The sequence below is a fragment of the Lepisosteus platostomus genome, chromosome 13 (genome assembly GCF_059453375.1).
Source record: "Lepisosteus platostomus isolate fLepPlt1 chromosome 13, fLepPlt1.hap1, whole genome shotgun sequence".
In the NCBI taxonomy this organism is placed as follows: domain Eukaryota; kingdom Metazoa; phylum Chordata; class Actinopteri; order Semionotiformes; family Lepisosteidae; genus Lepisosteus; species Lepisosteus platostomus.
This window is the reverse complement of record NC_142623.1, coordinates 6,112,932-6,140,603: the sequence shown is the minus strand read 5'-3', so window position 1 is coordinate 6,140,603 and position 27,672 is coordinate 6,112,932. Positions and strand designations below refer to the sequence as shown.

Sequence of the window (27,672 nt, the reverse complement as noted above, 5' to 3'; positions counted from 1 at the left end):
AACTGTAATGTTTTAGAATTACACAAAGAGCTTGTTTCTCACAAAACACAGGCAGAGTCTATTCAAGTCCTTTGGAGGAAGAGTGTCCTGTGCACCTAGTCTCTTAAATCCTGTGCTACCCTTTCTCTGCTTGCCTGTGCAGACTTACCTCACCGGGGCTCCCCGGCCCTGTGCTGGCCTAAGAAGGACTGTGATGGTACTCTCAGACTCTCCCAGAGGAGGGGGCATATCTCCATAGTCAAACATAGGGGCTGCAGGTGTCAGTCAGCGAGACAGAGGAGATGGAGACATGGAGACAAAGAGAGAAAAAAAAAAGGTAGCAGTTTTCAAAAAGCGTACAAGATGTTTTGCACTAAACGTATTCAGATTGTAAAAGTACAGTTCCTAGGAGAATGATGCAGCCTGTAGTTCTGCCAGCTGATGCAGATATATATGGAATACACTGTGGGATGAATGCAGGGGGCTCCACACACACACCACGTGACTGGAAATCCCATTTTGCCATAAAGCTGCAGAGATTTCAATGCCATTCACTTTGAAACTTCAGTTTGAGCAACAGGCTCTCTGCCAGATTAAAAGTGACAAGCAGCAGCGTGAAACCAAACTGCAACACACAGTTTCTACTGACTGTAATTTCCTGTTGTTTCACATCTTGCCTCCTCTTATCTTATTAGATGCATATTGTGCTGTTGCATTGCTGCATCTGAAACCGTTCTTGTCTACATGAAGTAACGCTTTTCAGAAAGGGCATGCTGCTGTGAAGCTCATTATCAGGAAGTGCATTGGGGAAGCAAATAACCTGCGCACTAGTTAATTAAACTGAGAGCACCAAGGGAGATACAAGACTAATATATTTCTCTTGCCACCAACACATTTAGCTTTAAGAAGCCTTAATCTTTGTTATCATTACGAACAAAACCAACAACACAGATCTCGCTGAATGCAAATACCAGTATTAAACATATGTTTAAAAATAAAGCACCATGAAAAACTGGCAATAATATTACTCCTTTAATTTTTAAGGACTACATGAAGATTTGTTCAGGCTTCTCTGAAGCACAGCAAAGTAAGGCCAGGCCAAAGGTCCTAGTTGCTCAGGAGGCAAAATACAATTAAAACGAGTAAAAGCAAACATCAAGAAAATGTTACCCAAACAAGCACTGAGGATCTTATTTAAAAGGGATCTGAGCAGAAAGACACAGCACTATAAAGAAACCCCAGTGAGCAATAACTGCCATGCTCTCATCTTTGTTTAATATTTGTAGTCAATTAGTGAGAGATGCGAAAAGCAAACAATTATATGGGAATCGATGATTAGGATATTAAAAAGAGCTCCTAGGAGTCATGCCAGCAGGAAAGGTTTATATTAACAAGGGGTTGCAATAACCCTGAGACTCAACACTCAGAGAACCATACATACACAAGTACATTTCCATTAAAAAGGAAGCAAAGAAGATGCTTCTTTCATTTTCCCCATCTCACTGCCAAACTCCCACAGTTCTCCCACACATCTCCAGCACATTCGTATTCTGCTCTGTGGCTCCTACAGTAGGTGGGGTTATGTGTATGTGTAATTGTTTAAACCTTTGCAAAGTGCTGGCTGCTAGCTGTCTCTGTTTGAAAACATGAGGCACCTCCTGGTGAAATAAAGGTTAGTTAAATTAAAGGCAATTTAATCGTATAGTTAAGGAGTATGGTCGAATTAATTCCATTGCAGTAAAGAGCTCTTGTTGAATCTGTTGAATATACCTTTACTGTTGAGAAAACAAAGATTTGGTATCTGACAATAGAACTGTTTTCACAAAAAATTAGCCAAATAAAAATAAGATTCTAATTTTGACCCACTGGCTTCTTTCCTTTTTTAGTTAAGATTCCGGAAGGTGGACAAACAAAATCAAATTAAATATTTGTTTTCTTGTCTTTTTCTTCATATTATTGCAAAAATAAAATAAAAGCCTTGTAACAAAATCAATTCAACTTTCTTTTTTACCGTCTCATCATATTTGTGAATCTTATTCAGTGCTAGATGTTTTATTTCTGAAATCAAGCACAGACACAATAAGTGTGTCTCTCTCTGTAGAAGTGACTGTTTTGATGTTCTTCAGAACATGACCTTAATCATTCTAAGTATTCTTCTAAACCACTGCCACATCGCACTATCAATATTTTTTTATAAAACAAAGAAGAAATGCTTTGGTTGTTCCAGCCATGTGAGCTGTCAGTTATGAAACTGTTTTCTAAACAAACATTCTATTTGTTTGTATGCTCATTTTATTAACATGCTCACAGCTGCAAAAAGACTCGAGGCTTAAAACCAATTGACATTTCTGAAAATAATTTAATTAGCACAGCTACCCTCAATCTGTGTGGAGTAAAGGTTAGATCTTGTGATGTGAGGGTCCTGGGTTCAAATCCCAAATAGCGCTCTGCTGTTGTACCCTTGAGCAAGTTGCTTCATTCCGATTGCTACAGTATTAATATTAAGTATCTGCTGTATTAATGAGTACTCTCCAGGTTGTCAGAGCAAATGAGATATTGTCCTTGTTTTACACAAAAATCAGAACATCATTCCGCATGTCTGTGCCAAACTCAGTGAGGTCTGCACAAACCCATGATCTATCACTAAAGTAGACATGGTTTCACTCTTGTCCACCTATGACATGTCATTGTACAAACCATACTGATGGTGTGAAGGTGTTGCTCTAACTGGACGTTTTGGTTCCAGTCCATGTTTTTCTTTCTGTATTTCCCCAGGCTTAACATTTAAAACATTTAATCAATAGTTAAAATCCATAGGCCTTTTGTTTTTAAAACATGCTGGCACAGAGCAATATGTTTATTTGGATGCTCAGCATATTTACACACCTAGAGGTCATACATCATTATGCTGTTTAGAAGGCATTATGTTTCATTTCTCACAACACCAACAAGACCCTGATAAAGCTACTCTTGAGTGAACTCAACAGATAAGAAGGGTAGGGCCTTGCTAGTCCTTTAATGAGAAGAATATCATGTGGTACAGGTTACCTCACAATAATAAGCAACCTCAGGGTCTACTGCTTAGGAAGGACAAGTTAACTTTCAAGGATCTAATTATAAGCTTTGCAACAAGCACTTTGCCTGTCAGAAACAGAAAATGTCACAGACAAAGCAAATAATGATGAACCACGGCACAGCTCCACAAATTTCAGAAATATTAGCAAAGAGACTGTACCCATTAGCAGTCAAGATACATATTGATTTTTTTCATTCCCAAATTCACAAAGCAGAGTAATCAAGGGACCAAATCAAGCCATTGTGAGAGAAAACTAACATACAGAAGCTCTTATTATACTCTGTACCCATCGAAGTTCTCCCTATTTAGTCAGTAATGAACTCAGCAGCCCGTAAAGCTGAATAAGGGGAGCATCGACTGAAATTTATCAGCTGCTACCTGAATCTCATTTAGCGAAGTCAATCCTTGTTTTTTTCTCAAAAGCCCAAAACATTTTCTAGATTTGTAATAAAAAAATTGTCATGAGGGGGTCAGAGGTGTCAAAAACTTCAATACAGAGTGATTTTCTAATTTCAAAATGTTCGCCCAAAGAATAACCATTCAGAAAAAAAGGCAAGCATCAAATTAGTTTTTCTTTGAATGTGTTTCTCAGAGAAAAGCGCAAAATCCGTCACACGCCCCTGAGATAAGATGGTTGGGTATAGTCTGACATTGACTGTCTCTCTCACACACAGGGGGACTGCTGATTTTCTCATAACCTAGAGGTCTCAGACAGATGCTTTAAATTGTCTGAAAATAAACTAATAGCATGAATATATCCCTGAAAATACCTTGGAGGAAATAAAGACAAATTTAAAAGCACTTTGTAATCAGTTTTGTAAATGGAGAGCTCTACATTCAGCTCAATAAGCTAAACTCAAGTGTTTCAAAATACAAGGAGCTCACATTTATCCTTCACTGTTTTAAGAAAAGCCAGAGGTTTGCCCACACAAAAAACTGGTACATTTCCCAGCTTCAAATAAATAAAATAACATGAGTGGGAGCTGTGTCAGCATGCAAGCTGCAAAGGAAGAAGTAGAGGTTAAATCCACGCTGAACAGCTCAAAGAAAGAGGAAAAGGCATTTTTGTTTTTCTTCCTTTTACTTTACAGAGAGGAAATCACCTCTGCCTGTTACTGAATGTGAAACATTTTGCCTCTGCATGCAGGCATTTTACATATGATATAAGATCAAAAGCCTTTGGAGTGGAGGTTTTGACAGGATCTTTCTGGACACAAGAGGGTAACTGAGTCAATGAAATACTGGCAAATAAATCATTCATCTGGTGTCTTTAATTTATTTCTGTGAGTTCTTTTAAAAACTGTCAAAATGACAAGTTTGTTAATGAAGGTTTTCTTTAGTCATAATCACACATGGGTGTAAAATTTTTAAGATGTGAGTTTTCACATTATTAGATTAGAAGCAGATTTGAGAAAGAAAAAGTTTTCTTTGGCAATAAGTATGTTATTGAAAAAAGAAATTCCATTTTAACCCTGCATCGTGTGTTCTTATCACGATGTTATAGTGTTATTTTGGTAGCAAACCTGTGAACTAGATGTCATGTATTTAATAGTTAATTTAGACTTTTCTTTTCACCCACAGTAATGATGAGTAATTATATACTATTCAACATTTCCATCCTCCCATGTACCAATTAGTTCCTTAGACAAGTTACAGTGGAATAATTATACAGCAGTTAATGTTGGAAGATTGGGGCCCTCTCCGATCCTTACAACAAAAGTAGTGCCCAGCAGATTTATCAACAAAATTATACCTAATGGTTGTAGCTAAGCATAGTTTTTAAGGCCAATTTTTAATTTTATGTTAATTTTGAAGCAGCAAATACAGAGCACTTTTAACATCATCACAAGCCAGGTGACAATTCAACATCATGCTTATGAGGCTCAAGCACTGAAAGTGACTGAAAACTGCATTTTTTACTGGTAGACATGGTACTTTATTTGAGATCCATAAAGGAGTCATCACTAATTTAACTATTGATCAATGCAGTCCTTCATTGCAGCCACAGTAAAATGAGCATAAAGAATGAAAACCCCCATTCTCACTGCAGCGACACATATTCGAGCAGCGCCATACCCGAGATGTTGGTGGTGATCTCTGTCAGGGCTGTTTGCCCGAACCCCTTGCCAGTCCGGGCCCTCACAGAGATCAGGTAGGTGGTGCCTGGGTGCAGGTTGGAGAACATGTGGTAGGTCTCATTGCGCAGCTTGGAGACAGTACGCCGGGGTCCTGGAACATTGATGCCGGGGTCTGAAGACTCAATGCTCTGGTAGCTGATCTGCAAGCCAAAGTCAAGAAGGAGAATCCATTACCAGCAGCGCAAACAGGAGGTGGGAGTAGTGAAGTTAGTATACAATTCAAATTCCTTTGCTGCCTTGCAGTAAAGGGGTTAAACACTACTGATATTGAAAACTTGTAAAAACTTGAAAGTTTGGTTTTCAAGTAATATAAATCCGAATAAGTGTCCGATTGCAAACTACAGTATTATTATTATTATTAATCCTTCCTAATTCCCACTACTCTACAGTACCGCAGTCTACTTGGGCATTTAATGAAAAAAAGAACTAATGGCAGGAATGATTGCTTGACTACTGGTACAGCCAAGGGACCTGCTTACAAACATGGCAATTCTGTGTGCTACTTTAACACAGCCTGAATGTTTGAGTACATTGTTTATTTCTTTAGAGTGCCTTCAATTCCAAGGTGTGGTACAGAAAACCCACGGTTGTCTCGACAGCATCACCTTGAACCTTTGGCAAAATGTGGGATGAAGAACAGTAACAGCAGTGCGCAACGGCGAGACCACAGAAAGTACCTGTAATGTAGGAGGAGCAGTAAATGACCGTTCCTTTTTTTGATCTCTACATTTTGAATTGCATTTTTATTTTTATTTTAAGTGTGTTAGTGCTGCTGCAGGGTGGTTGGAAATGGCAAAATATGGAAAATATGTAGCTTTCAATAAAAATGCATAGTGGACTCAAATGATTTTGTAGCTTATTAAAGTGTTTTTACAGTACATATACGCTGGCTGATATAACAGTATACAAAATGTTTCAACTTAATTTGCTGAACCACAGAAACATTACAGTCTAATAATCCTTGAAAATGGCTTTTTAGTCCAGTCTGTTTTCGTATTAAACCTAGCTTGAGCAATTTCACTGCATGTACAGTATACTATTTATTTTCATAACTCTTAAAATGAATGCAAGCGGTACTTTTTATTTTTATATGTATTATGTTATCGACTCAATAATTAAAAAGACTTTGACTTTTTAATACATATTTGTGCATTGCAAAGAGAGCAGAAATAAGGCAGTTTTCACATGGCTGATCACATTTGAGAACAGAGCTTCGGGCAAGAACGTTTCTTTATCTGACTTCCACCCAGAAATCTCACCAGACATGAGTACCAGATCTTCAACCAGCTGTGTCTTGATGGCATTAGTAACCGAGGTGAACACACACAGACTGAGGGCTACAGATTGAAGTGAGCCCACTTTAATAAACTGTTGTTTCTACAGTAAGGCTTTTTCAGGTGCACTGAAGGTCTGATCTTCCTTAAATCAACTCTTATCTCCATGTCAACATTCAAGCAGCAAAATCCCAGATCTTAGCAACACAGCCTTGTTACTTTAAAGACAAGAGAAATAAATTGAAAGCGTGCACCTTAACAGGAGAACAAAAATGTGCCAGTTTTCCATGAACATCAAATACAAATGATTTTCCCTTTAAACTTTATAGCGGTTTACGTTAAACTCACAGGCTTTTAGTTCTTTATGTTGATGTTAGAAATTACATCACACAGACCACCATCCATCCATTTTCTAACTGCTTTATCCAACACAGAGTCATGGAGGAGCTGGAGCCTATCCCGGCAAGCAGTGGGGCCAAGGCCGGATACACCCTGGATGGGATTCCAGCCCATCGCAGGGCACACACAGACACAAAGACACAAACACACACGCATGCACACCGGGGCCAGTTTTCCCAGTAGCCAATTGACCTACCAGCATGTGTTTGGAATTTGGAAGGAAACCACAGCATCCAAGGGAAACCCACATAAACACGGGGAGAACGTACAATCTACACACAGATGGCAGCCCAGAAATTGAACTCAGGTCCCCAGCACTGCAAGGCAGTGATGCTAACCCCTGCACCACCATGTCTCCCTTTCCTAAAACATATTATATGCAAAACCAAGTCAAGACAATAGACCGTCCAACGGATCAATCAAAACTCCGTCAAAGACTATGTCACATAAAGAGTAGTTCATTTCTGGCCAATTCACACTTCAGATCTCCCAGACAGGGATTATTAATGAACAGAGTGAAATATTCTCCTGCTGAACGCTCGTTAATGTTTCCTCTTTGCTGATCGCTTATGCAATTACAAACCAGTGTTTGCCACTAATGAGCCCTCCCCAGCTGCCTTCCAGCACTGGAGGCTGGAGGCACTGCCTAGCTTCCCTTCAGAGGGAGGTTCCAACCATCACTCACAGTGACTGTCAGTCCAGGGACATCATGACTTCAAAAAGAATAACCCTTCAGAAGTGCAATCATAAAGTCTCCAGTGACTTAAGTGATCTAAGAGTTTCCAATTATTTTCTCACCACTATGCCTGCTACTATCCCTTCAATCATAGTTCCTACTACATCAGAGAAAGGCTCTGGCCAATTGCTCTGTATGGTTGGATACAAATAGCATTAATGATCTTTGTTAGACCTTTTTTCATTTCAACTAGATCTATTGAGATCGAAGGGCAGCGATATCTGGTTTAATTGCTGGAGCCTGTGAGCTTAGATTGACCATTTGTGTTCAAGTTGAAAGGTCATGTTTGATTTATTGATTTATTTAGCATGTGCAAGACAGTGTGGCAGAAAGTGCAACTTCCAGGCTAGCTGCTCAGCAAAAGTAAGGCAGGACTGTTGGTTTCTAAAGATTTTTCTTTTACCCATAGAAAGGGACAATCAACACCTGCTGCTATAAAAATCATTGGTGGATACCAACTGGAGGCAAGTGACAGGAGCACAGTCTTATCAAAATCAACAGATACCACATTAGGTCCTAACGGAGTTATTTTCTCACCTACAATCATTCTGTCCAGCTGTATGTTCAGGACTCTTACAATCCACTGCATATTAAACTGAGTACATTGAGTATTACTCAGTCCTCACGCGATGATAGTTCTCTAATATGAAATTAAAGCAGTATCTGCATTAGAAAGTTTTTTTCTGAAGATTTCCTTAAACACTGAAATCTTTTAATCCCCTTTAGCTACCCCTCTGAGAAAACACTGTCAGAAAAGGGCAGGGATAATTCCAGATCCCAGTTAAATAGACCAAAGTTGCAGAGACTTTTAGAACCTAACAAAGGTATTGCACATTTGCTCAGGCCGGAAGTGCAAAATCTAAAAATGATCAGAGATAAATGACAGGAATGTTCAAACAGGGGCTTTATGTCTAAAGGATATGAAAGGGCTAATCCTCTATGAGATCATGTTAAATCCAGCAGCCCTAATAGAGATGATGAACAGTGGGTCATATTTCTGTTTAATACAATGCTACAGATATCAGGAGAAAGCGAGGTTACAGATGTTTATTCCACGAACTGTGTAATCAATACAGTTGGTGAAACAGCAGAACTACTATATCTATTTCTGTCATAAAGACACAACCTCTTGACACTTTAGTATGCTTGAGTGCATGGAATGCTTTAGTTTTATGTTCATAAACTATATGTAAAATTTTGATATTACTAAAAAGCTTTACAAATGATAAAAAAGGAAAGTGTGAGGGTGAGGTGCATTTTGACTTTCATAACCGAGATGAAAAAGAAACCCCCATCTTCTTTAGATATCTTGGAACTGAACAGTTACCTCATACTGTGTGATCAACCCATTAGGCTCCACTGGTTCCTCCCACTTCAGGAATATCATGTCTTCCAGAGGGGTGAAGGTAAGCGACTCTGATGCAATGCCACCAGGAACTGAAAAAATGGGGGGAAAATCAAATGGTTTAAAATATACTGTATAACATGAAAAAATGTAATTTCACGTCATTCCCTTACAGGGACCACTTTGCTGTTCTGTGAGAGACTACTGAGAAACACTAAACACCGTTTCAGAGATTTATTCCTCATGTTCTTCTGTATGGGACTGATGTAAAACATTAAAAATAATCATCCTTATTATATCTAGTCTATTTTGGGACATTGATTTAAAGCACTTTATATTAGAAAAAAGCAAAAACATTAAAACCCCTCGAATACACACATGGGTTTTCTCTGGAATACAATTCATTTGATTAAATTAAGTTTAAGCAAGTTAAATACAATTAATTTAACATGTACTGTAAGCCAGAATATCAAGTAAGCTTGAAGAAATATTTATATTCTATTCATTTTTCTATCTTCTGACCTCTTTATCCAATACAGGGTCACGTGAGAGCCATAGTCTGTTCCGGCAAGCAAGGGGAGCAAAGGCAGGATACACCCAGGACAGGACGGCAGTCCATCACCGGGCACACGCAGACACAAACACGCACACACTCAAACCAGGGGCAATTTTTCCACAAACCAGTTAACCTGCCAGTGTGTCTTTGGAATGTGGGAGGAAACCAGTGCACCCAGAGAAAACCTACATGAACACGGGGAGATACAAACTCCACAAAAATAGCACCCCAGGAATTGACCCTGGGGCCCGAGCGCTGTGAGACACCAATGCTAACCACTGCACCACCATGCCATCCATTTACATTTAATACTAAAATCTAATATAGTCTGAGGGATTATTTTTTAGCCTTAGATAAGCAGAACAGAAGGCACTGTTTCCTAGGATTTAGAGCCATGTTTGGGGAAATTAAAGGAGGTTAGAATCCAAAAAGAACAAAGGACCAGCAAGTTTAGAGACAACAGTTTACAGATATAGACAGGCATCAAAACATTCAAGCCCTTACATATGAGCAGCTGTATTTTAAATGTTATTCTGAAATGCATGTACAGCCAGTGCCAGGAAGCTTAAACAGGATACATATGATCATACAATGCAGTTCAGATCAACAGTATGCAGCGGATTCCTGAACAATGATGCAATTTGATAAGATATATACAGTGCCTTGCGAAAGTATTCGGCCCCCTTGAACTTTTCAACCTTTTGCCACATTTCAGGCTTCAAACATAAAGATATAAATTTTTTATTTTATGTGAAGAATCACCAACAAGTGGGACACAATTGTGAAGTGGAACGAAATCTATTGGATTTTTGAAACTTTTTTAACTAATAAAAAAATGAAAAGTGGGGCGTGCAAAATTATTCGGCCCCCTTGCGTTAATACTTTGTAGAGCCACCTTTTGCTGCGATTACAGCTGCAAGTCGCTTGGGGTATGTCTCTATCAGTTTTGCACATCGAGAGACTGAAATTCTTGCCCATTCTTCCTTGCAAAACAGCTCGAGCTCAGTGAGGTTGGATGGAGAGCGTTTGTGAACAGCAGTTTTCAGCTCTTTCCACAGATTCTCGATTGGATTCAGGTCTGGACTTTGACTTGGCCATTCAAACACCTGGATACGTTTATTTGTGAACCATTCCTTTGTAGATTTTGCTGTATGTTTGGGATCATTGTCTTGTTGGAAGATAAATCTCCGTCCCAGTTTCAGGTCTTTTGCAGACTCCAACAGGTTTTCATCCAGAATGGTCCTGTATTTGGCTGCATCCATCTTCCCCTCAATTTTAACCATCTTCCCTGTCCCTGCTGAAGAAAAGCAGGCCCAAACCATGATGCTGCCACCACCATGTTTGACAGTGGGGATGGTGTGTTGAGGGTGATGAGCTGTGTTGCTTTTACGCCAAACATATCGTTTTGCATTGTGGCCAAAAAGTTCGATTTTGGTTTCATCTGACCAGAGCACCTTCTTCCACATGTTTGGGGTGTCTCCCAGGTGGCTTGTGGCAAACTTTAGACGAGACTTTTTATGGATATCTTTGAGAAATGGCTTTCTTCTTGCCACTCTTCCATAAAGGCCAGATTTGTGCAGTGTAAGACTGATTGTTGTCCTATGGACAGACTCTCCCACCTCAGCTGTAGTTCTCTGCAGTTCATCCAGAGTGATCATGGGCCTCTTGGCTGCATCTCTGATCAGTCTTCTCCTTGTCTGATCAGTCTTCTCTGAGCTGAAAGTTTAGAGGGACGGCCAGGTCTTGGTAGATTTGCAGTGGTCTGATACTCCTTCCATTTCAAGATGATCGCTTGCACAGTGCTCCTTGGGATGTTTGAAGCTTGGGAAATCTTTTTGTATCCAAATCCGGCTTTAAACTTCTCCACAACAGTATTACGGACCTGCCTGGTGTGTTCCTTGGTCTTCATGATGCTCTCTGCGCTTTCAACAGAACCTTGAGACTATCACAGAGCAGGTGCATTTATACAGAGACTTGATTACACACAGGTGGATTCTATTTATCACCATCAGTCATTTAGGACAACATTGGATCATTCAGAGATCCTCGCTGAACTTCTGGAGTGAGTTTGCTGCACTGAAAGTAAAGGGGCCGAATAATTTTGCACGCCCCACTTTTCATTTTTTTATTAGTTAAAAAAGTTTCAAAAATCCAATAGATTTCGTTCCACTTCACAATTGTGTCCCACTTGTTGGTGATTCTTCACATAAAATAAAAAAATTATATCTTTATGTTTGAAGCCTGAAATGTGGCAAAAGGTTGAAAAGTTCAAGGGGGCCGAATACTTTCGCAAGGCACTGTATAGAGTACTTAGGCTGATTCCAAGTCTAACAACAGTGAAACAAAGCTATGCTCATTAAAGAACCTATCAGCATGACTTCCTGTTATCTTGTCCAAGTTCAGATATAAGCATTCCTATACATCCATTGTTTCGCATGAGGCATTTAAAAAAGGTATTAAATATTAAAATGTAACTATAGTGTTAAAAAATGTAACAATGTGGCTCTTTGCAGACTTCATCATCCAGTTAAGAACACCCTAATGGTAAAGAATAGTGTCCTACAGATTTTGTCCTGAAAACTGACAATCATCATGATTTCATACTGACCAGGGAGAGCTGCCCATGCTGGTACAGTATATGGAGAATATTCACTCTTTTGTTACAAGGGAGAAGAGATAAAGAGAGGGAAGGAAGAAAGGAGAGAGACCACAGAATACAGAGAAAGAATAGGAGGGGTCAGGTCTATCACTGCCATAAGGGGCAATTTCACTTAACTGTAGCAATCCTTAAGGCCAGTTACTGCTGCACATTGGATAAGCTGTTTTGATAACACTGTGCCATGGCCCCAGGGCAGAGAGTCTATTTACTTGCTCTAGACTTTAAATCTACACAAGCAAGACAGGTCACATTGTCTAGAGTGAAGCAAGGTGTCAGAAAGAAGGGAAATGGCCTTATCAGAAAAATAAAAGATGAAAAAAGCAAGACAGGGAGCAAAGAAAAAAGGTTATCTTTAAATACTGTTACTTTAATTGCACTACATACAGTACACATGTTTAAAAAAATATTTTGATAAAAAATATGGGAGTGAACAACAGGAATCTACAACTAGAAAAATATTTTTGAAAAAGTGATTGTATTTGTATTGTAATTGCTTTGCATTTTGCACAAGTGCATACTAGCCATCTTTATCACTGCAATTTCTATACCATGTGAAAGCCCATGGCTTTTGATTTCGGCTGCTATTTTGACGTCTGTCCTAGCACATGCAGTCCTACTGTATGTGATTATCTGTCACCTGCTCCGCTGGGGTTATTGTCTGCCAAGTCAATTGATCAGTCAGCTGGTCAGGGATGTTTGTCGGTGTGGATGTGTTGCTGACGGCACCAGCAACAGAAGGGACCAGAACAGGAAATGGCTGACTGGATGAGTGATTTGGAGATAGGATGTACTCCAGTTGCATGACGTGTATAGACTTTTGGCTGTCTAATCAAGCTCAAGCTGGGCTTCTTTTGTTTAAAGCTTCACAATCTTGTTTTTGGTTCATTTTTTTCCTTATTGAACCAGAAACCACAACTACCCCAACAGACATGTTTTAAAGAACTGTCCCGTATCTTTTAAAATATGTATGTTTTATAAATATTCCAGGAAGGTGACTGAGGGTTAACATTGACAACCCCCAGCTGCTTTAATTATCATCGTCTTCTTTCCAGTCTCATGTCTCTTTTCAAGCAATAAGCCCCTCCTTGCAAACTAGCTTACTGACTAATACCTACTGGGGAAACGTTTTATTTTTCTAGCACCAATCAAAGGAGTCCACAGGTGTATGTCCTAAAGATGAGTAATCATTAACCAAAGTTTTTACATTGAATTACAGACCGCTGTTCAGATCTTTGATAAGGCCACCTCTGAGAAGAAAGGTAGATTGTCAAGATGATGCAACAGAGCTCCTAACATGATAAGGGTGTTCTTCACAGTGGAGGTGACTGTCTTGTCTCACTGTGCCTCTGCCTGCTGTAAGGCTTTGCTCTAATGAAAAGCTCAGTCCTGCTGGAGAAGCTGTCTATTTGAGTGTTTTTTTTTGCCAAAGGCCTATTGCTGTACTAATGAGGTGTTTTGTCTTGAAGTTGTAGGTGGGCTTGAGAGCTGCTTGATGGGGAGAGGGCTGAACGTTTCCTTGTACCTGAAATGATGGCTGGATTGGTATCGGACACAGCTGCACAGGAAAGGAATTAAAGAGGACTTCTGTGGACTTGAAAACATTAGCAATAACAAGGGCACTAGACAATCCATGGGGAAACTAAAAAACAACTAGTTTGAAAAAACTGCAATATTTTAATTCTTTTTAACTGCAGAATTTTGTTTTTTTTTATGCTTAAAGCTACCAAAACACCATGCATCAAGAATCACGGCACTTTCATAGCAGATACGGTAGTTTTGTTTTTGATTTCTAGTTTTTATATCAAATTTGATAGCAGAGCCCTCGCTTGCCATGAACCTTGATGAGAGATGAGAGAGAAAATTAACTGACAACTAGAAGCATTCATTTCAGTTTTACTTGTGTTCTAAAGCAAGAGTTTTTCTTTTGCATTGTCCAAGGCCTTTGAACAATGTGTTGCAATTAAGCAGCACTTGCTGTTTTGTGTCACGAATGCCTTTAAGTCAAAAGCTAGGTATTAGGTGGATTAATTTGTCCTTCAGTTTATTTAATTGCAGTGTATTTTTATTACACGATATATCATCCTGTATTGCATGTGGGCATCGATACACATGGCTGTTAGATTGTTTATTTTCTGGCTTTTGAAAGCAATACTGATGCATTTCATTAACATTTTATTCACCATTTAAAAATAATATGGTGTGTTCTCATAAATGCTAATGTTTTCCCTATACATAAATTCCAAAATGCACTTTGGAAAGACTCCGAAAGACACACGCAACTTATTTGAGAATTATTTTGTTATTGGGGAATGTTGTTTACTACTTAAATTATCTCTAAATCTAAGATGGACTTTTGCATTCTATACTTTTTTCATGTTAAAATCTTTCATTTTCCTTTTCTTCTGATTTCGAATGGATTCTCTTGCGTTTTTCATGCAGGAAGTAGACACTCACTATCTTCCTCCGTCTGGAAGGCCACCTCCCGGCTCTCCTTCTTGCCCTCGGGGTTGGAGAGGGCCAGGCGGACGTGGACCGTGCGGTAGGGAGGCAGATCTCTGAGGACGAAGCGGGAGGCGTTGTGCTCCACCGCCAGGCACTCTCTCACGGTGGTGTTGTGCCCAGCGCCGCTGCCCCCGGCGTAGCGGTAACACAGGGACACCGAGTAGGTGTGGCAGCGCGTCAGGTTGTAGCCCAGCGGTTCCCACTGGAGAGACAGCTGCCGCGACTGGATCTCCGTCGCCGTGAGGGCACGAAGGGCCCGCATGGGCTCTGGGAAGAGAAACACACCAACACCCAGGGCTGTGAGCTAACCCCCATCAGGAAGAGTGACGATATAGCTGTTCATCCAAAAACGTATCCAAACGTATCCACGTATCCATAAAGCCTGCACTCCCTATTCCAGGCTGTTCAAGATCAGCCAGCAGTCTTACATTTTAAATCCTACTGATAAAAGACACATGGAAAGGAGTCATGGCCAACATTTATATAATAATAATAATAATAAACTTTATTTTATATAGCGCCTTTAAAGGTGGCTTCTCAAAGCGCTTTACAGGATGACAATAACAATAAATAAGAAGACTACAACAATAAATAAGAAAATTTCACAAGACAGGACACAATTATAATTACAACAATACAACAATAACAATAGAGGAGACCGTGGAAGATGGTATTAAGAAGAGCAGAGGGGTGAAGAATGGAACCAGTTAAGTAAAGGCTTTTCTGAAAAGGAGGGTTTTGAGTCTGGATTTGAAGGAGTTTAGAGAAGGTGACTCTCTAATATCCTTGGGCAAGGAGTTCCAGAGCTTGGGGGCATAGCAGGAGAAGGCCCTGTCGCCCATACAATGTAGACGGGCTTGGGGGACAGTAAGGAGGGCAGAATTTGAAGAGCGGAGGTTGCGAGGTGGGGAGTAGGGCGATAAAAGTTCAGACAGGTATTGAGGTGCCAAGCCATGTAAAGCCTTGTAGGTGAGCATGAGGATTTTAAAGTCTACGCGGAATTTGACCGGAAGCCAGTGCAAGGACTCCAGGATAGGAGTAATGTGAACACTTGCACTAGAGCTGGTCAGGATTCTGGCTGCTGAATTTTGGACATACTGCAGCTTGTTCAGAGTAGATTTAGATACCCCAGGGAGCAGAGCATTGCAGTAGTCAATTCGAGAGAATACAAATATGTTGATCAGCTTTTCAGCCACAGTTAATGATAGCATAGGGCGTAGTCTTGCGATATTTCTAAGGTGAAAAAAAGATGTTTTGACAGTATGCTGTACATGTGGGTCGAATGTTAAGCCAGAATCGAATATAACCCCAAGGTTTTTCAATTTTGATTGGAGCTCAAGTACAGAGCCATCTACAGACAGGGTTACAGGACTGGCTTTACGAAGTTGATGGGGGGTACCAATAAGCATGACTTCAGTCTTGTCACAGTTAAGATGAAGGAAGTTTTGAGTCATCCAAATTTTTATGTCAGAGATGCAATTAGATAGAATAGAGACAGCCACATCAGTGTCGGGTTTGGTATGGATGTATATTTGAGTATCGTCAGCGTAAAAATGAAAGCTGAGGCCATGTGATCTTAAAAGCTGACCAAGTGGGAACATGTAAATGCTGAAGAGCAAGGGGCCCAGTATTGAGCCCTGAGGGACACCAGACTTGACAAGACCAATTTCAGACCTGTACCCATTGAGAGAGACAAAGTGACAGCGATCAGTGAGGTAAGACTTAAACCATTTGAGGGCAGTGTCAGAGACTCCAAACACAGTCTCGAGACGAGAAAGCAAGATGTTATGGTCAACAGTGTCAAAGGCAGCACTGAGATCAAGAAGGATGAGTATGGAAAGAGAACCAGAATCAGAAGCTATTAGGAGATCGTTGGTGACTTTGACTAGGGCGGTTTCTGTGCTGTGAAGTTGACGGAAGCCAGATTGGAGGGGTTCGAAAAGGTTGTTTGTCATGAGGTGGTTATGTAACTGAAGTGTGACAGCACGTTCTAGAATTTTAGAGAGAAAGGGTAAGTTGGAGATGGGGCGAAAGTTGTTAAGATTGTCGAGAGCCATGTTAGGCTTCTTTGGCACTGGGGTAATAGCAGCAGTTTTGAGGACCGTTGGTACAATGCCGGTGCTCAAGGATTCATGTATTATATTGAGGACAATGGGACAGAGAGAAGAGATATGAGAGATATATATCTTTTGTTTTCAGATATGGCCTTTTAAAGAGAATGTTTACAGAAGCAAATTCGATACTGGCCTCTTCCCACCTGTTGCTCAACTATCTTGCTCACTGTAGGCTTCTTTCCCTCCCCTGTTCTACCTCTCTCTCCCTTCTTCCTGCCCTCCCCTTACTTCTTTCCATACCTAAAAAAGTCTCCATAGTCCAAACACTGGGAGTTGTACTCCTACTTTCTTCATTTTCAGAGTGGAATTAGCCTCAACTTGTTTGCAGGAGCTGACGCTGGGCCCCACACAAACCCTATTGGTCAGCGTACCTCTCTAAGTTTACTTGCCTACAGTAGGTGCTCCTCAAAATCAAAATCATCAAAATGTATCTAAATAATTAATCCATTTAGGATGTCAAGTGCAGATGCATATGTTTATAACTGTGTCTAGGGGATATAAAGTACCATTTTTACCACATTCACCAGTGATATACATAGTTTCTGAAATGTCAGGACTACCAGGACTTTTCAGTTGTAGTGCAGTTGAAACAAGGCAGCAGCATCACAATCATCATTAATTTTTGTTCCTTGCCATTACCCAACTCTCTCGGCAATGGAGGAGACGATTTACAGTATGGCTTCTCATGTCAAGACAAGCTGATATATCTGTTGCTCTGTTGCTTAGTTAGGGGAACAACAGAGAGGCCACAAGCACTGACCTCAAATACTGGGTGCAGGGGAAGATTGGCACAGCCTGAGTTCTCACAGTATCTCAACATTTCACTGCCCTGACTGCCTTCACACCAAGAAGCCCACTGCAATGGCATAGCCTGCATGGGCAACACTACCAATTTGAATAGTCCAGCAGGCCACAGCTCATGGAATCCCACGATCCATCACCTTGTCAGAATCCCATTCCAGTCACGCATGTCCCCCCCTTCTCAGCATCTGTGTCACTGAGCAAATTGACCGGCCAGTTATTCCTCTGCCCAGAGGGCAGAGGGAGATAAAAAAATCCAATCTAAAGTCCAAGGGCATTCAACTCCAGCCATTGCTATTATTGCAGGGTTATTATGACAAGTCAGATATTTTTAGAAACCTCAACTGTTACAGCCATAGTTGGCTAACCCTTTCCAGCTCATGAGTAGAAGGTATGCCCCTGCACATTCTCCATGGTCCATGGATGCTCATAACCAGGAAAAACAAGGGTGGGAAAACTGACAAACAGGTGATACTCTCCACTGATGTAAAACCATTTATTTTTACCTCTGTTGTAGCAAATGATATGTTATAGAGACCTGTGAAGAACACTGAAAAAGCATGCATGCTCATCTAATATAGAAGCAATGTGTTTCTGTAAAGCATTACTCTACTTTATGTATTAACATTTAGATGTTCCATTGTTCCATTATTAGATGTCATTATTAAAGCAATGACTTTGTATTGTGAAAGGCTGCACTGGTTTTCTGGAGGTGCTCTTTTTTGGGATCTTTAAAGATCTCAGTGTTCTCTTATTTGTGCTCGTGGGATCATAACCATAATCGGGGCCTCATCCCATACAGGTCAAATAAATATAATTACTACATTTATATAACGCTCTTTCTCCTAAAGGATCCCAGAGTACTTCATACATAGGAGGATCCTCAATTTATCTACTGCTGAAGTGTAGCACTCACCTGGGTGATGTGCAGCCCATCTACATCACAGCAGATAATAATTTAGAAACTAGTTCACCATTTGAATTAAGAGTGGCATGTAGAGAGGTCAGAGTATTCTGCCCAAAGTGGGGCATAGCCAGGACACTATGGCTAACATCCTTGTTCGGGACAATGCTTGGGAACTTTAATGACTAAGTTGCCAGAACCTTGGACTGCAGCTCCTACAGTATAGTACTGTGTCCATAGTCATCATACTGAGGCACTTGTCTAGATGTTCTGGTTCAGAAAAAATAGGGCCACCAACACTACTCAAAGCAACAACTTGATTTTTAAAGGTTAAAGATCTCCTACCACCATACTAACCAGGCCAAGGCCTGCTTAGCTACAGAGATCTGACAAGATAGGAATTGAACAGGATAATGCTGATATCAAATTGAATTCTTCTAATTTCCTAATCTCAATCTAATATTTTCTTCTGTTCTTCAGAGTTGTCCACTATATTGTGTGAGAAGGTTCACTGGCAGAGGATGGCTGCCACCTATAATAAAGATGATGGCACCACAGGGCACATGTAAATTGATTCTGATGGACAGCAGGTCATGAAGAACTGTGCTTAATTATGCAAAGCTGTTGCTGGACTGGCACATTTAAGGACAGTGCTGACATTACAGTGGACCTTTTTCATAAAGGGCAACAGGAGTTCCATCACAGCCTCTTGGGCTGCGTGTTGTGAGTTTACAGAGAAAACGCTATAGTATCTCCCCACTGGAGAGAGATCTAGGAAGACGGTTCCTGTGAGACGGCAACTAACACAACACCATTTCCATGAAAGCAAACCAATTTTCAGCAGAACAAGTGGCTAGCACACAGGGGAAATTCAGAGCATTTCACATTTCCAGCAATTCTTTTTCAGACAGAAAATATTTCTTGTTTAATGCTGCAGTCATTGAATCAGCTTGTGACTAGGCATGACAATTCTCAGAATCCTATACAGAAATGCATGCACATCTTTACGAACACAGTCATAAGCACACACATTTACAACTACACATGAACACCATAGCCCTTAGCTGTTTACTTTTCTTCTGTTTTCTTAGCACTGATAGAGAAAATTGGTCAAAGTGGAAATGTTTCCTACCAATAAAAATGTTATGCAGTATTTCCGAATCCATATAATTTAAAAAGCGTTGAAAGCAGAGTATGTAAAGACATTCTTATACAGTATAGGGTAGGTCATTTCCAGATCCGAGACACTGCAGCTTAGTGGGCCAGAGCTCGTGGTGGGTACTGTAGAGTTAGGCAGACTAGAGAACAGTGGAAAGTTCAGTTCAGTTGTGAGTCCAGAGACTTACCCATGACATTATGCTGGGCCTGTTCTATGTGCAATGGAAACACCAATACAATGGAAACAAAAGCTCAGACCTAGCCTGACCTTGCCCATGCTGCCATGCTGTTCTCAGCTCATCGTGTTGCCCACAGAAGCTGCCTTGGCTTTATTTTGATTTCAGGGGCCTCATCCAGGTTCTCCCTGCCAGGACATTCGTCAGCCCACAGAACAGCAATCCTTTCTGCTGGATTCCCGTATGAATAATGTGGCAGGACTTTGAATCCCATATGCAAACACACCAGGGCAGATGTGTGCTCTAATGGATAGTTTCCACTTTATTACATTTGCTAATATTGATACATGAATGTGCCTGTGAACATTCCAATCGTAGCATATTGGACCAGTGGGTAATTGCATTTCATGCTGTTGTGCTCTGCTTAGCTGCAGCCATGTGCCACTTACTGGTGCCAGCATCTAGAAGAGAGAAACAGTGCCTTGTCCCCCGCTATGGCAGAACACTACTTTTGAACAATGCTTTTTTATCACATGCAATAGGTATTGTTTCGGGACAAGGCTGAATTCCTTGTTTGTTTCATGGTACATTGGTATCCCATTAGGAAAATATAGAAGACTTTGATGTCCTCAGGATTCGGAAAACAGATGTTCACTAATTCCTTAAGAGAAAGATGCAGGTTACTTGGCACATTTATTAGGTCCAAGGGATACGCAAGCGCTGAATGTTAGAGCAGGTCAAGACGTGGAGGCTTTGAGTCCACCTCCACAAAGCCTGACTACATAAATGCTTATTGAAATATATACGCTATGCTAAATATTAAGATAAGATCTCTTTATTGGCCATATACAATTTCTTCTTTTCACATACCACAACTTGCTCTCCATGAGACACAAAGACACACAGACAGGGAGACAGGGTCAGAGCGCAGGGTCAGCCATTTATACAGCACCCCTGGAGCAGGGGTCCAACAGAGTAGGATTCCTCTACCGGCCGCAGGATACGGAAACATCAACCTTCCAGCCACAGGTGCAGATCCTTAGCCACAGAGCTACTGCACCGCCCAAGCATTAAACTTATAGCTACATAAAGACAGACTGAACAGTAACACCAGAACAACCCTGGCACACACACACACACACTCAAAAGAGACCTCCTGCAGTCTGTCTGTTGCTGTTAGTGTAGGCTGGCCTCGGTGTTGATTTGCTTAAAGAACTTCAAGCTCTGCTAATTGCAGCACAGAATCACATAGATAATTAAAATGATGCTTCATCAAGCACACCTGCCCGGTCTTGTCTCCAACCAACATACTAATGAGTAATGTGCTCTCTTTTGGTACCATATCACTCCACTGTGTGAAGCAAATCAAGCTTACAAGTGCTTTTCTTTCCTGAGCCTGTCTGTCACACTCCATGGCTGGGCTTAGTCTGGATGGGTCACAGCCAGCAGTGAAGCTGAGGAATACTGTGTTCCAGCAGCACTCCAGGATCCATCCATTGTGATCCTCTGAGAATCCATGTTATAAATGCATACAAAGGAGTGCTTTAATGACATTAAATTATATTTTACTGTGGTTATTACAGCACCCCATCAATGGAATTCAATTCCAGTTAATATGAGGAGTGCCAGTGTGATTGCATAGCTTAAATTCTAATATGAAAAAAACACACTTGCTTGAGCTGGCTAATTTACATCAGATTGCACCAGTGGAGACAAGTGGTAGTCTTGCAGCTTTTTTTTTTTTTTTAGCAAAGCACACCTCAATGCACACCGAGAAGAAAGGCTACCTAAGGGTAGGTGACATTGCTGGAATGCAGAGAATTCAGCATTTTTAGTACTTTCATCGAGCTGAAATTATTATATAGTCAAGATTGTTTTAGCAGCAATTAAGATGACAACGGTATACATCTTTGAAGCACGAAAAGATTTTATGAAGACATCACAGCAGGAAAGAGTTGAGAGTAAAGCATTACATTTAAATTCAATTTTATCTTAATCTTCTTGTTATAATTCCTTAATTTATATTTTTTTAGAATTGATGCTAGATGGCTAAGAACGGTTTAGTTATCAAGAAAGATAACTGGTATTCAGTTAATAGGAATGCCAGGGAAAGTAAAGCTCATAACATTTTTACAGTTGTTTTTTCTTTGTTAAATAATGAAAAACTATTGTTTGTACTTTTATAGCAAATTTGATATTGTAGCATTCCACCCACCCCCGGAGTGGACCAGCTCAAATACCCCTGGCCTTTTCCCTTGCAAAGCTGGCTACTTCTCCTTCCTACCCTATATAATGGGGGGAGGTCTTATTCTCTCCTTGCTTTGCCATGTATGTATGCGATACTGTACCTCTTCTGTCTCTTTGGCCTCTCATCTGTCTCAATGGCATGACTAGCATGCCCTTTCGTAGAATAAATCTGTATGTGGGCCTGAACTCACCCTCTCCGGTCTGTCTTTGCCAAACTGCATAAGTAAATGGGATCACCACAACATAATAGGCTTGTACCAAAACCAAACAGCTAACGTACACCTGTCTATGGGGTTTCAGTGCGGAGGTAGAAAAGTACAAAGGAGTCTCTCACAGCAACTCTGTGTGGCAGAGAGGTTATGTCAGTAAGCTATGAACTGTCGATTCCAAACTGACTGGGTACCAAAAAGAAATTGCAGCTGTTCAGCCTTTTAAAAATATAAATGTGACTGGGACACTCCCAGCCAAAGACCTGTGATCACACTCTGCGCCAAAAATAATGGAGTCTGAGAGAACATGTACATTATAAGTTATGTCACAAAAACAAATGGAGAATTTCTTTTGCTCAGCCAGTGTGGCTGAGGCAGTGGGATACTCAACCACTGAGAAGCATGGCGTGTTTGAAAGTGCCAATCTGTTAGCTGTGTCCGGCCTGCTTTCTTGGTGCATTTGATGAGACATGTCAAACCCCCCCCTCCCCCACCTCAACACACACATAGAAGCAAAGGAGCTTTTTAACAATGATGAAGTACTGGTCTGTGGAGGGTTTTAGCAATAAAGAGCTGGAGATGTAGAAGCAGATCATTGGTGATTTAAGGTCCAGTGAGCACGCCTTCATTCAGATACAAGGGCAGTGTGGTTAAAGAGCACACAGGATAATTAAGTCCCTGGCAAGCTTTTGTAGTATCAAGATATATAGTGAAAACACGAGCTCCCCAGAAAACCAACTGCACAGGCCCCAAGAGACAGCAGCCAGGCAAACTGGATACCAGCAGAAGCACCTATTGCGTTATTAGCTAAAAGGCTTCTCAAAAAATAAAATATTTGACAATCTGGAAAATAAGAACCTGGGAGCTTGCCATATGTTTTTTTTTCCATTTGACTTTCCCCAATCGTGCACATTTGAAGCAAATGTTAAAAGCAATTTGAATTTAAGACAGTATTTAAGGGCTTTCCCTATAATCCTACATTTTGGCATAATTTATTTTAGATTCAGACTTGAAATTTTGCCCATTATCACTCATTACTTTAACTTCACTGTTTTCAGTCCAGCCTTTGGACCAATCAGAAGTTCCAATTTCATCAATGCAGCTTTAGAATTCATATAGCTGCCACCTTATAATCAATCAATCTGGCCTCACATTTATCCATAGCCAGGAAATAGACAGAATGCCTCTGAGCACTTTGCAAGATAAATATCACTCAGTGTGAGTCTTGTCAAAGAGTGAAGTCTGAACTGTGGCTTTACAAAATGAAAATTTTAAAGAACACATTTTGTCTGCACTCTAATGGATTTCTCTCTCTATTCAATTCACAAACAATCTGCAATTTGTGCTGTACAAAACAGCTACTGTAAGGCATGTTGAAAGGGGCAAAGTATTTTTCCTCTGGTTTCCTGTTAGTTTATTACTTGCAGCCTATCCAAGATGTATGCTAGAGTGCACATGCCTGAAAAAAATGATAAACCCTCTGTATCACTTCTATGCACATCCATTTAAATAAGGACTAAGTTCCTATGGATACTTAAAATTCCCGTACTACATTTTCCCTGTTAAGTCTACCATCATGGAACGGGCAATAGATAATTAACCTGCCGGTGTGCTACAGGACCCGTACAATCATGGGGGACACACCTCATGTCCCCAGAAAGCAGTCTCCAATGCTACTGTGCCAGGCAGGGGACAGGTGACACTCAGACTCACTGCAGCCTGACTGCACCGCCATGTTGTGAAGCAAAGGCCACCATGCTTTGTGAGCTTCAGACAGAAATTGACTAATGGTAGAACCAGAGCGCCTAATAGCCTCCGTGGTGAAGCTCATACTGCAGGTTATAATTTGCTGGGGGAGACTTGTGGGTGCTACACCTCCTCGAAAAAAAATAAATAAAAGCTATTTTCATGGTAAAATGTCATCCCTGAAGGTACAGAAAAAATAACATGCACAGAGCAAACAGTACAGAAAATAATTTTTATTAAAAGCCAGAGCTGTATATCGGGAAATGAAAATGATGTTCTTTACTCCCGTGACAGTTTTCATTCTTAAGAGGTGCAGCACTTCATCGCTTGAAAGGATAACATTTTGCAAAACCTTTGAGTGAGCAATTGCAAGATATGACAAATCAGAAACAATGTGATATATGGGTATATCTTTTCTGCTCACATTCAAATATTTCCATAAAGAAATCATGTTTAGAAATGTATTTGCTGCCACACACCAGTTATTGGTATCTTGTGGTACATCAGCATTTCAAGGGAAGATTAACTGTGTAGAATTATTAAAAAGGTGGAATAATGAATACTATCAGATGATATCCGTCACTGACTGATGTCATGCCTGTTATCCACACAAAACTCGTCTAGTAATGAGTGATGAGATGATATCCTGTGGAAATTCCCATTATACAACGACTGTGCAGTGGAAAAAAAGTTTCACTCCTCTTCCTATCCAGTGGCTGTGGGCACATTGTAAGGCACTGATGAATGATTCCTGGCTGCAGACTGCGACAGAGAGGAAACGTCTGACATGTGACAGCCGAGAGATCCAAGGAGCAGAGCTATGGCAAGTGAAAACAGTGACGCACCAGAAGTAGTGGCGCAGACAAAATGGATGATGAAGGCAATCAGAAGTGGGAATGGGGGTGTGATGCTGAATAAGGGAGATGCTGGAAACTAGAAGCCTTGGCAAATGTTGCAGCAAATTCTTCATTTGGCTTAAAGAAAACAAAATTTATGAAAGTTGAACATTGCACTATATTTGTGCAGTTCTTCCATGGTTTGGTCATGAGTGTTTTACCATAATGTCCAATGCTTCATCAGGACTACGCTTTTACTATGAGCATGTCTGTATTCACTCTATACTCTATTCATAACCAAACATTATGATAGTGATAATTGGAAGTACTTTATGGCTGCACTTTTGTGTAGAATATTATTTCCTGCACATGCATCTTTACCATTCAGTCAATAACTCACTCGCATATCAGGTCATATATTAAACCTTTAAAAGTGTAATTTGTTAATACTCCTCGACCCATGTTAAAGCTAACCAAGGTATTATTATAAATGATGCCTGTTGCTCATCGGTGTGGTACTGTATATACTGCAGCATCACTAATTGCATTCATTCGAAAAAAGCTTTATCTAAACAATTGGGTGTACTTTTGTTACTAAACCCCTGAACCATCATAGGTTACTTGTTTTTCCTACCAACTATGCATTTTTATCCAAATCCGGCTTTCTGCCAACATTGAGTTTCAGGTTTTTTGTAGCTCCACCAGGGATATGTGCCAAGAAAATAATGGGGCCACTACTGAGGTGGAGGAAATCTATATCAGATTCTCCCATTTCTTTGTTTCCATCGCTGGAGTGCTTCACTGCACCATCATGTTTTAAATAAATCAGATGTCCAAAGGAAATAAAACAGCATATGTCTATCTAACAGATCTTGGAGGGGGTTTGTTCTTGAAATCAGACCAAAGCACATAACAAAACAAAAGGATCAGTTATGTGTACTGACCCAGCTTCCAGCATAATTGCCATAATCAATCAGTAATCAAAATATTCCAAAAAGAGAGGGAAGCACTTAGATTGAGATAATGGTTATTTGCTAATTAAATGGTAATTGTGTGGGAGGTCTGGCAGGAGAATATGATCCCCATTTTTAAGTTTCACAAAACTAGTCTGTATGCCAGGAACAACACAAAGTACAGTTAAAGACATACAAAAATAACAATCTGAATAAACCAGCCCTTTATCTTTCCTGTACCACTGTGCTATATACCAGGATCACAATAGTTAATATTGTGTATATTATTCTGATATTCTTAAATTATGATATCCTCATATTTTTTACATAACATGTAACCAAAAGCATTACTTGTTTCATATGTAGTGTCAATAATTATAAATTCATAGCAGGCTGCATCACTATCCTGGATCCCTGGAGACTAGAACTGAGAACACCTCAAAAAATTCAGAAGAGTCCATTGGAGATGAGGAAGGTGAGCAGAGGTCACGTGGAAGATGTGAATAAAGCTTCAAAGGAGTTTGGGATCTGAAATCCTACTATTGAAGTACCACATAGTACTTTACATGAGATTAGCTGATAGAACATTTATGGAGTTCTGAACAAGTGGGATTTTTAAAATTGGAATAATGAACATAGGCTAAGGAGAGCACTCCAGGCGTTAAAACCAGTGCAAGAGAAGCTTAATCGTTTAAAATATTTCAGGAAGGCTGCAGGAAACTCAGGTACAGTATATGCAGCTTTCCTTATTTCATCATATTTATAGAGCAGAGGTCTTCAGGGCAGCACTGGGGCTGGTAGGAAATGGACGATCCATTGATCTTGAACTGAGTTCTCCTCCTAAATTATCAGCATGTCAGTACTTGATGGCTGCCTCAGCTCCCTGCACTGCCTGTCCGCACTCACCTGCACACTTGGTACGGCTGATCAGGGGCGGACCGGGCGGCCCCGTGCCCCCCTCCCCTGGGCGGGTCAGCAGTACACTGATGTGGTACTCCGTGTCGGGGTCGAGGTGCCACAGCTTATATGTGGCCATGTTGACGCCGTGCACCTCTGACCACGGCGCCTGGCTGGCGCGGTACTCGATCTCCCGGCGGATGATGGGCCCGTCGCCAAGGATGGAGTTGGTGTTGAGCTGTATGATCAAGTAGGTGGACCCTGCCCGCAGCAGCTGGGGAGGTGCAATGGGTGATGGAGGTACTGTCAGGAAAAGACAAGTCAACGTTAGGCTGGCAAATCCCCCCAAAAAAAGATTTTTCCAACTGCAGCTGATATTACTCTAACTTTCACCTGGTCTTCCACAACACATCTTTCGGTTTATGCATTTTTTTTTTGCAGTGTTTTCTGCTCGTACCATATTTCTCATTGCTTACTAATGAGATCAGCGCAGAAAGTTTATTCAGGATTTTTCTCAGTGGCACCCCCTACGGTTTTTCAGGTGTGAGCGAGCTATGTTTGGAGCCTCCTGGGAGGGAAAAGAAAAAGAATACACCTTCAGAAATCAAACTGGCAAAATCAATGTTTTTTTTTAAAGAACCATGACTGGGGTCAGGCTTTTCTAGAGCAGCACTGGGTGTTAAGCGATATAGCATTTTTTTCTAAATGTCAAAATACAAAGCTTACAAGAACTGAAGTGTTTAACATTCGGGTGGACTAAAAACAGCAAACACCTTGCTGATTGAAAGAAGTACAAGTAAGAGGGCACCACTGAGAACATAAAAATAGATTTCAAGCAGAAAATGAAGAGATTCAATTTGAAAAGCACATTTGCACCGATACTCTCTTAGCTGATTTAGCACACCAACATGTATGGCAATAAACATGCTTATCACACATTTCTAGACATAAAACGGTTATAACAGAG

General features: G+C 40.6%; 1 protein-coding gene across 3 annotated transcripts in view; it reads right to left on the bottom strand.

The window, feature by feature from the left end:
* Positions 1–27,672, bottom strand: part of LOC148649743 (receptor-type tyrosine-protein phosphatase U) — a 221,022-nt gene that overhangs the window by 48,827 nt on the left and 144,523 nt on the right. For all 3 annotated transcript variants that reach the window (XM_088602806.1, XM_088602807.1, XM_088602809.1), the window contains exons 7-11: positions 26,715–27,008; positions 14,617–14,931; positions 8,930–9,039; positions 5,132–5,333; positions 149–251 (exon numbers count right to left, since the gene is read on the bottom strand). In XM_088602806.1, the coding sequence (XP_088458932.1) occupies positions 149–251; positions 5,132–5,333; positions 8,930–9,039; positions 14,617–14,931; positions 26,715–27,008 (1,024 nt within the window). The remainder of the gene's footprint in view (positions 1–148; positions 252–5,131; positions 5,334–8,929; positions 9,040–14,616; positions 14,932–26,714; positions 27,009–27,672) is intronic.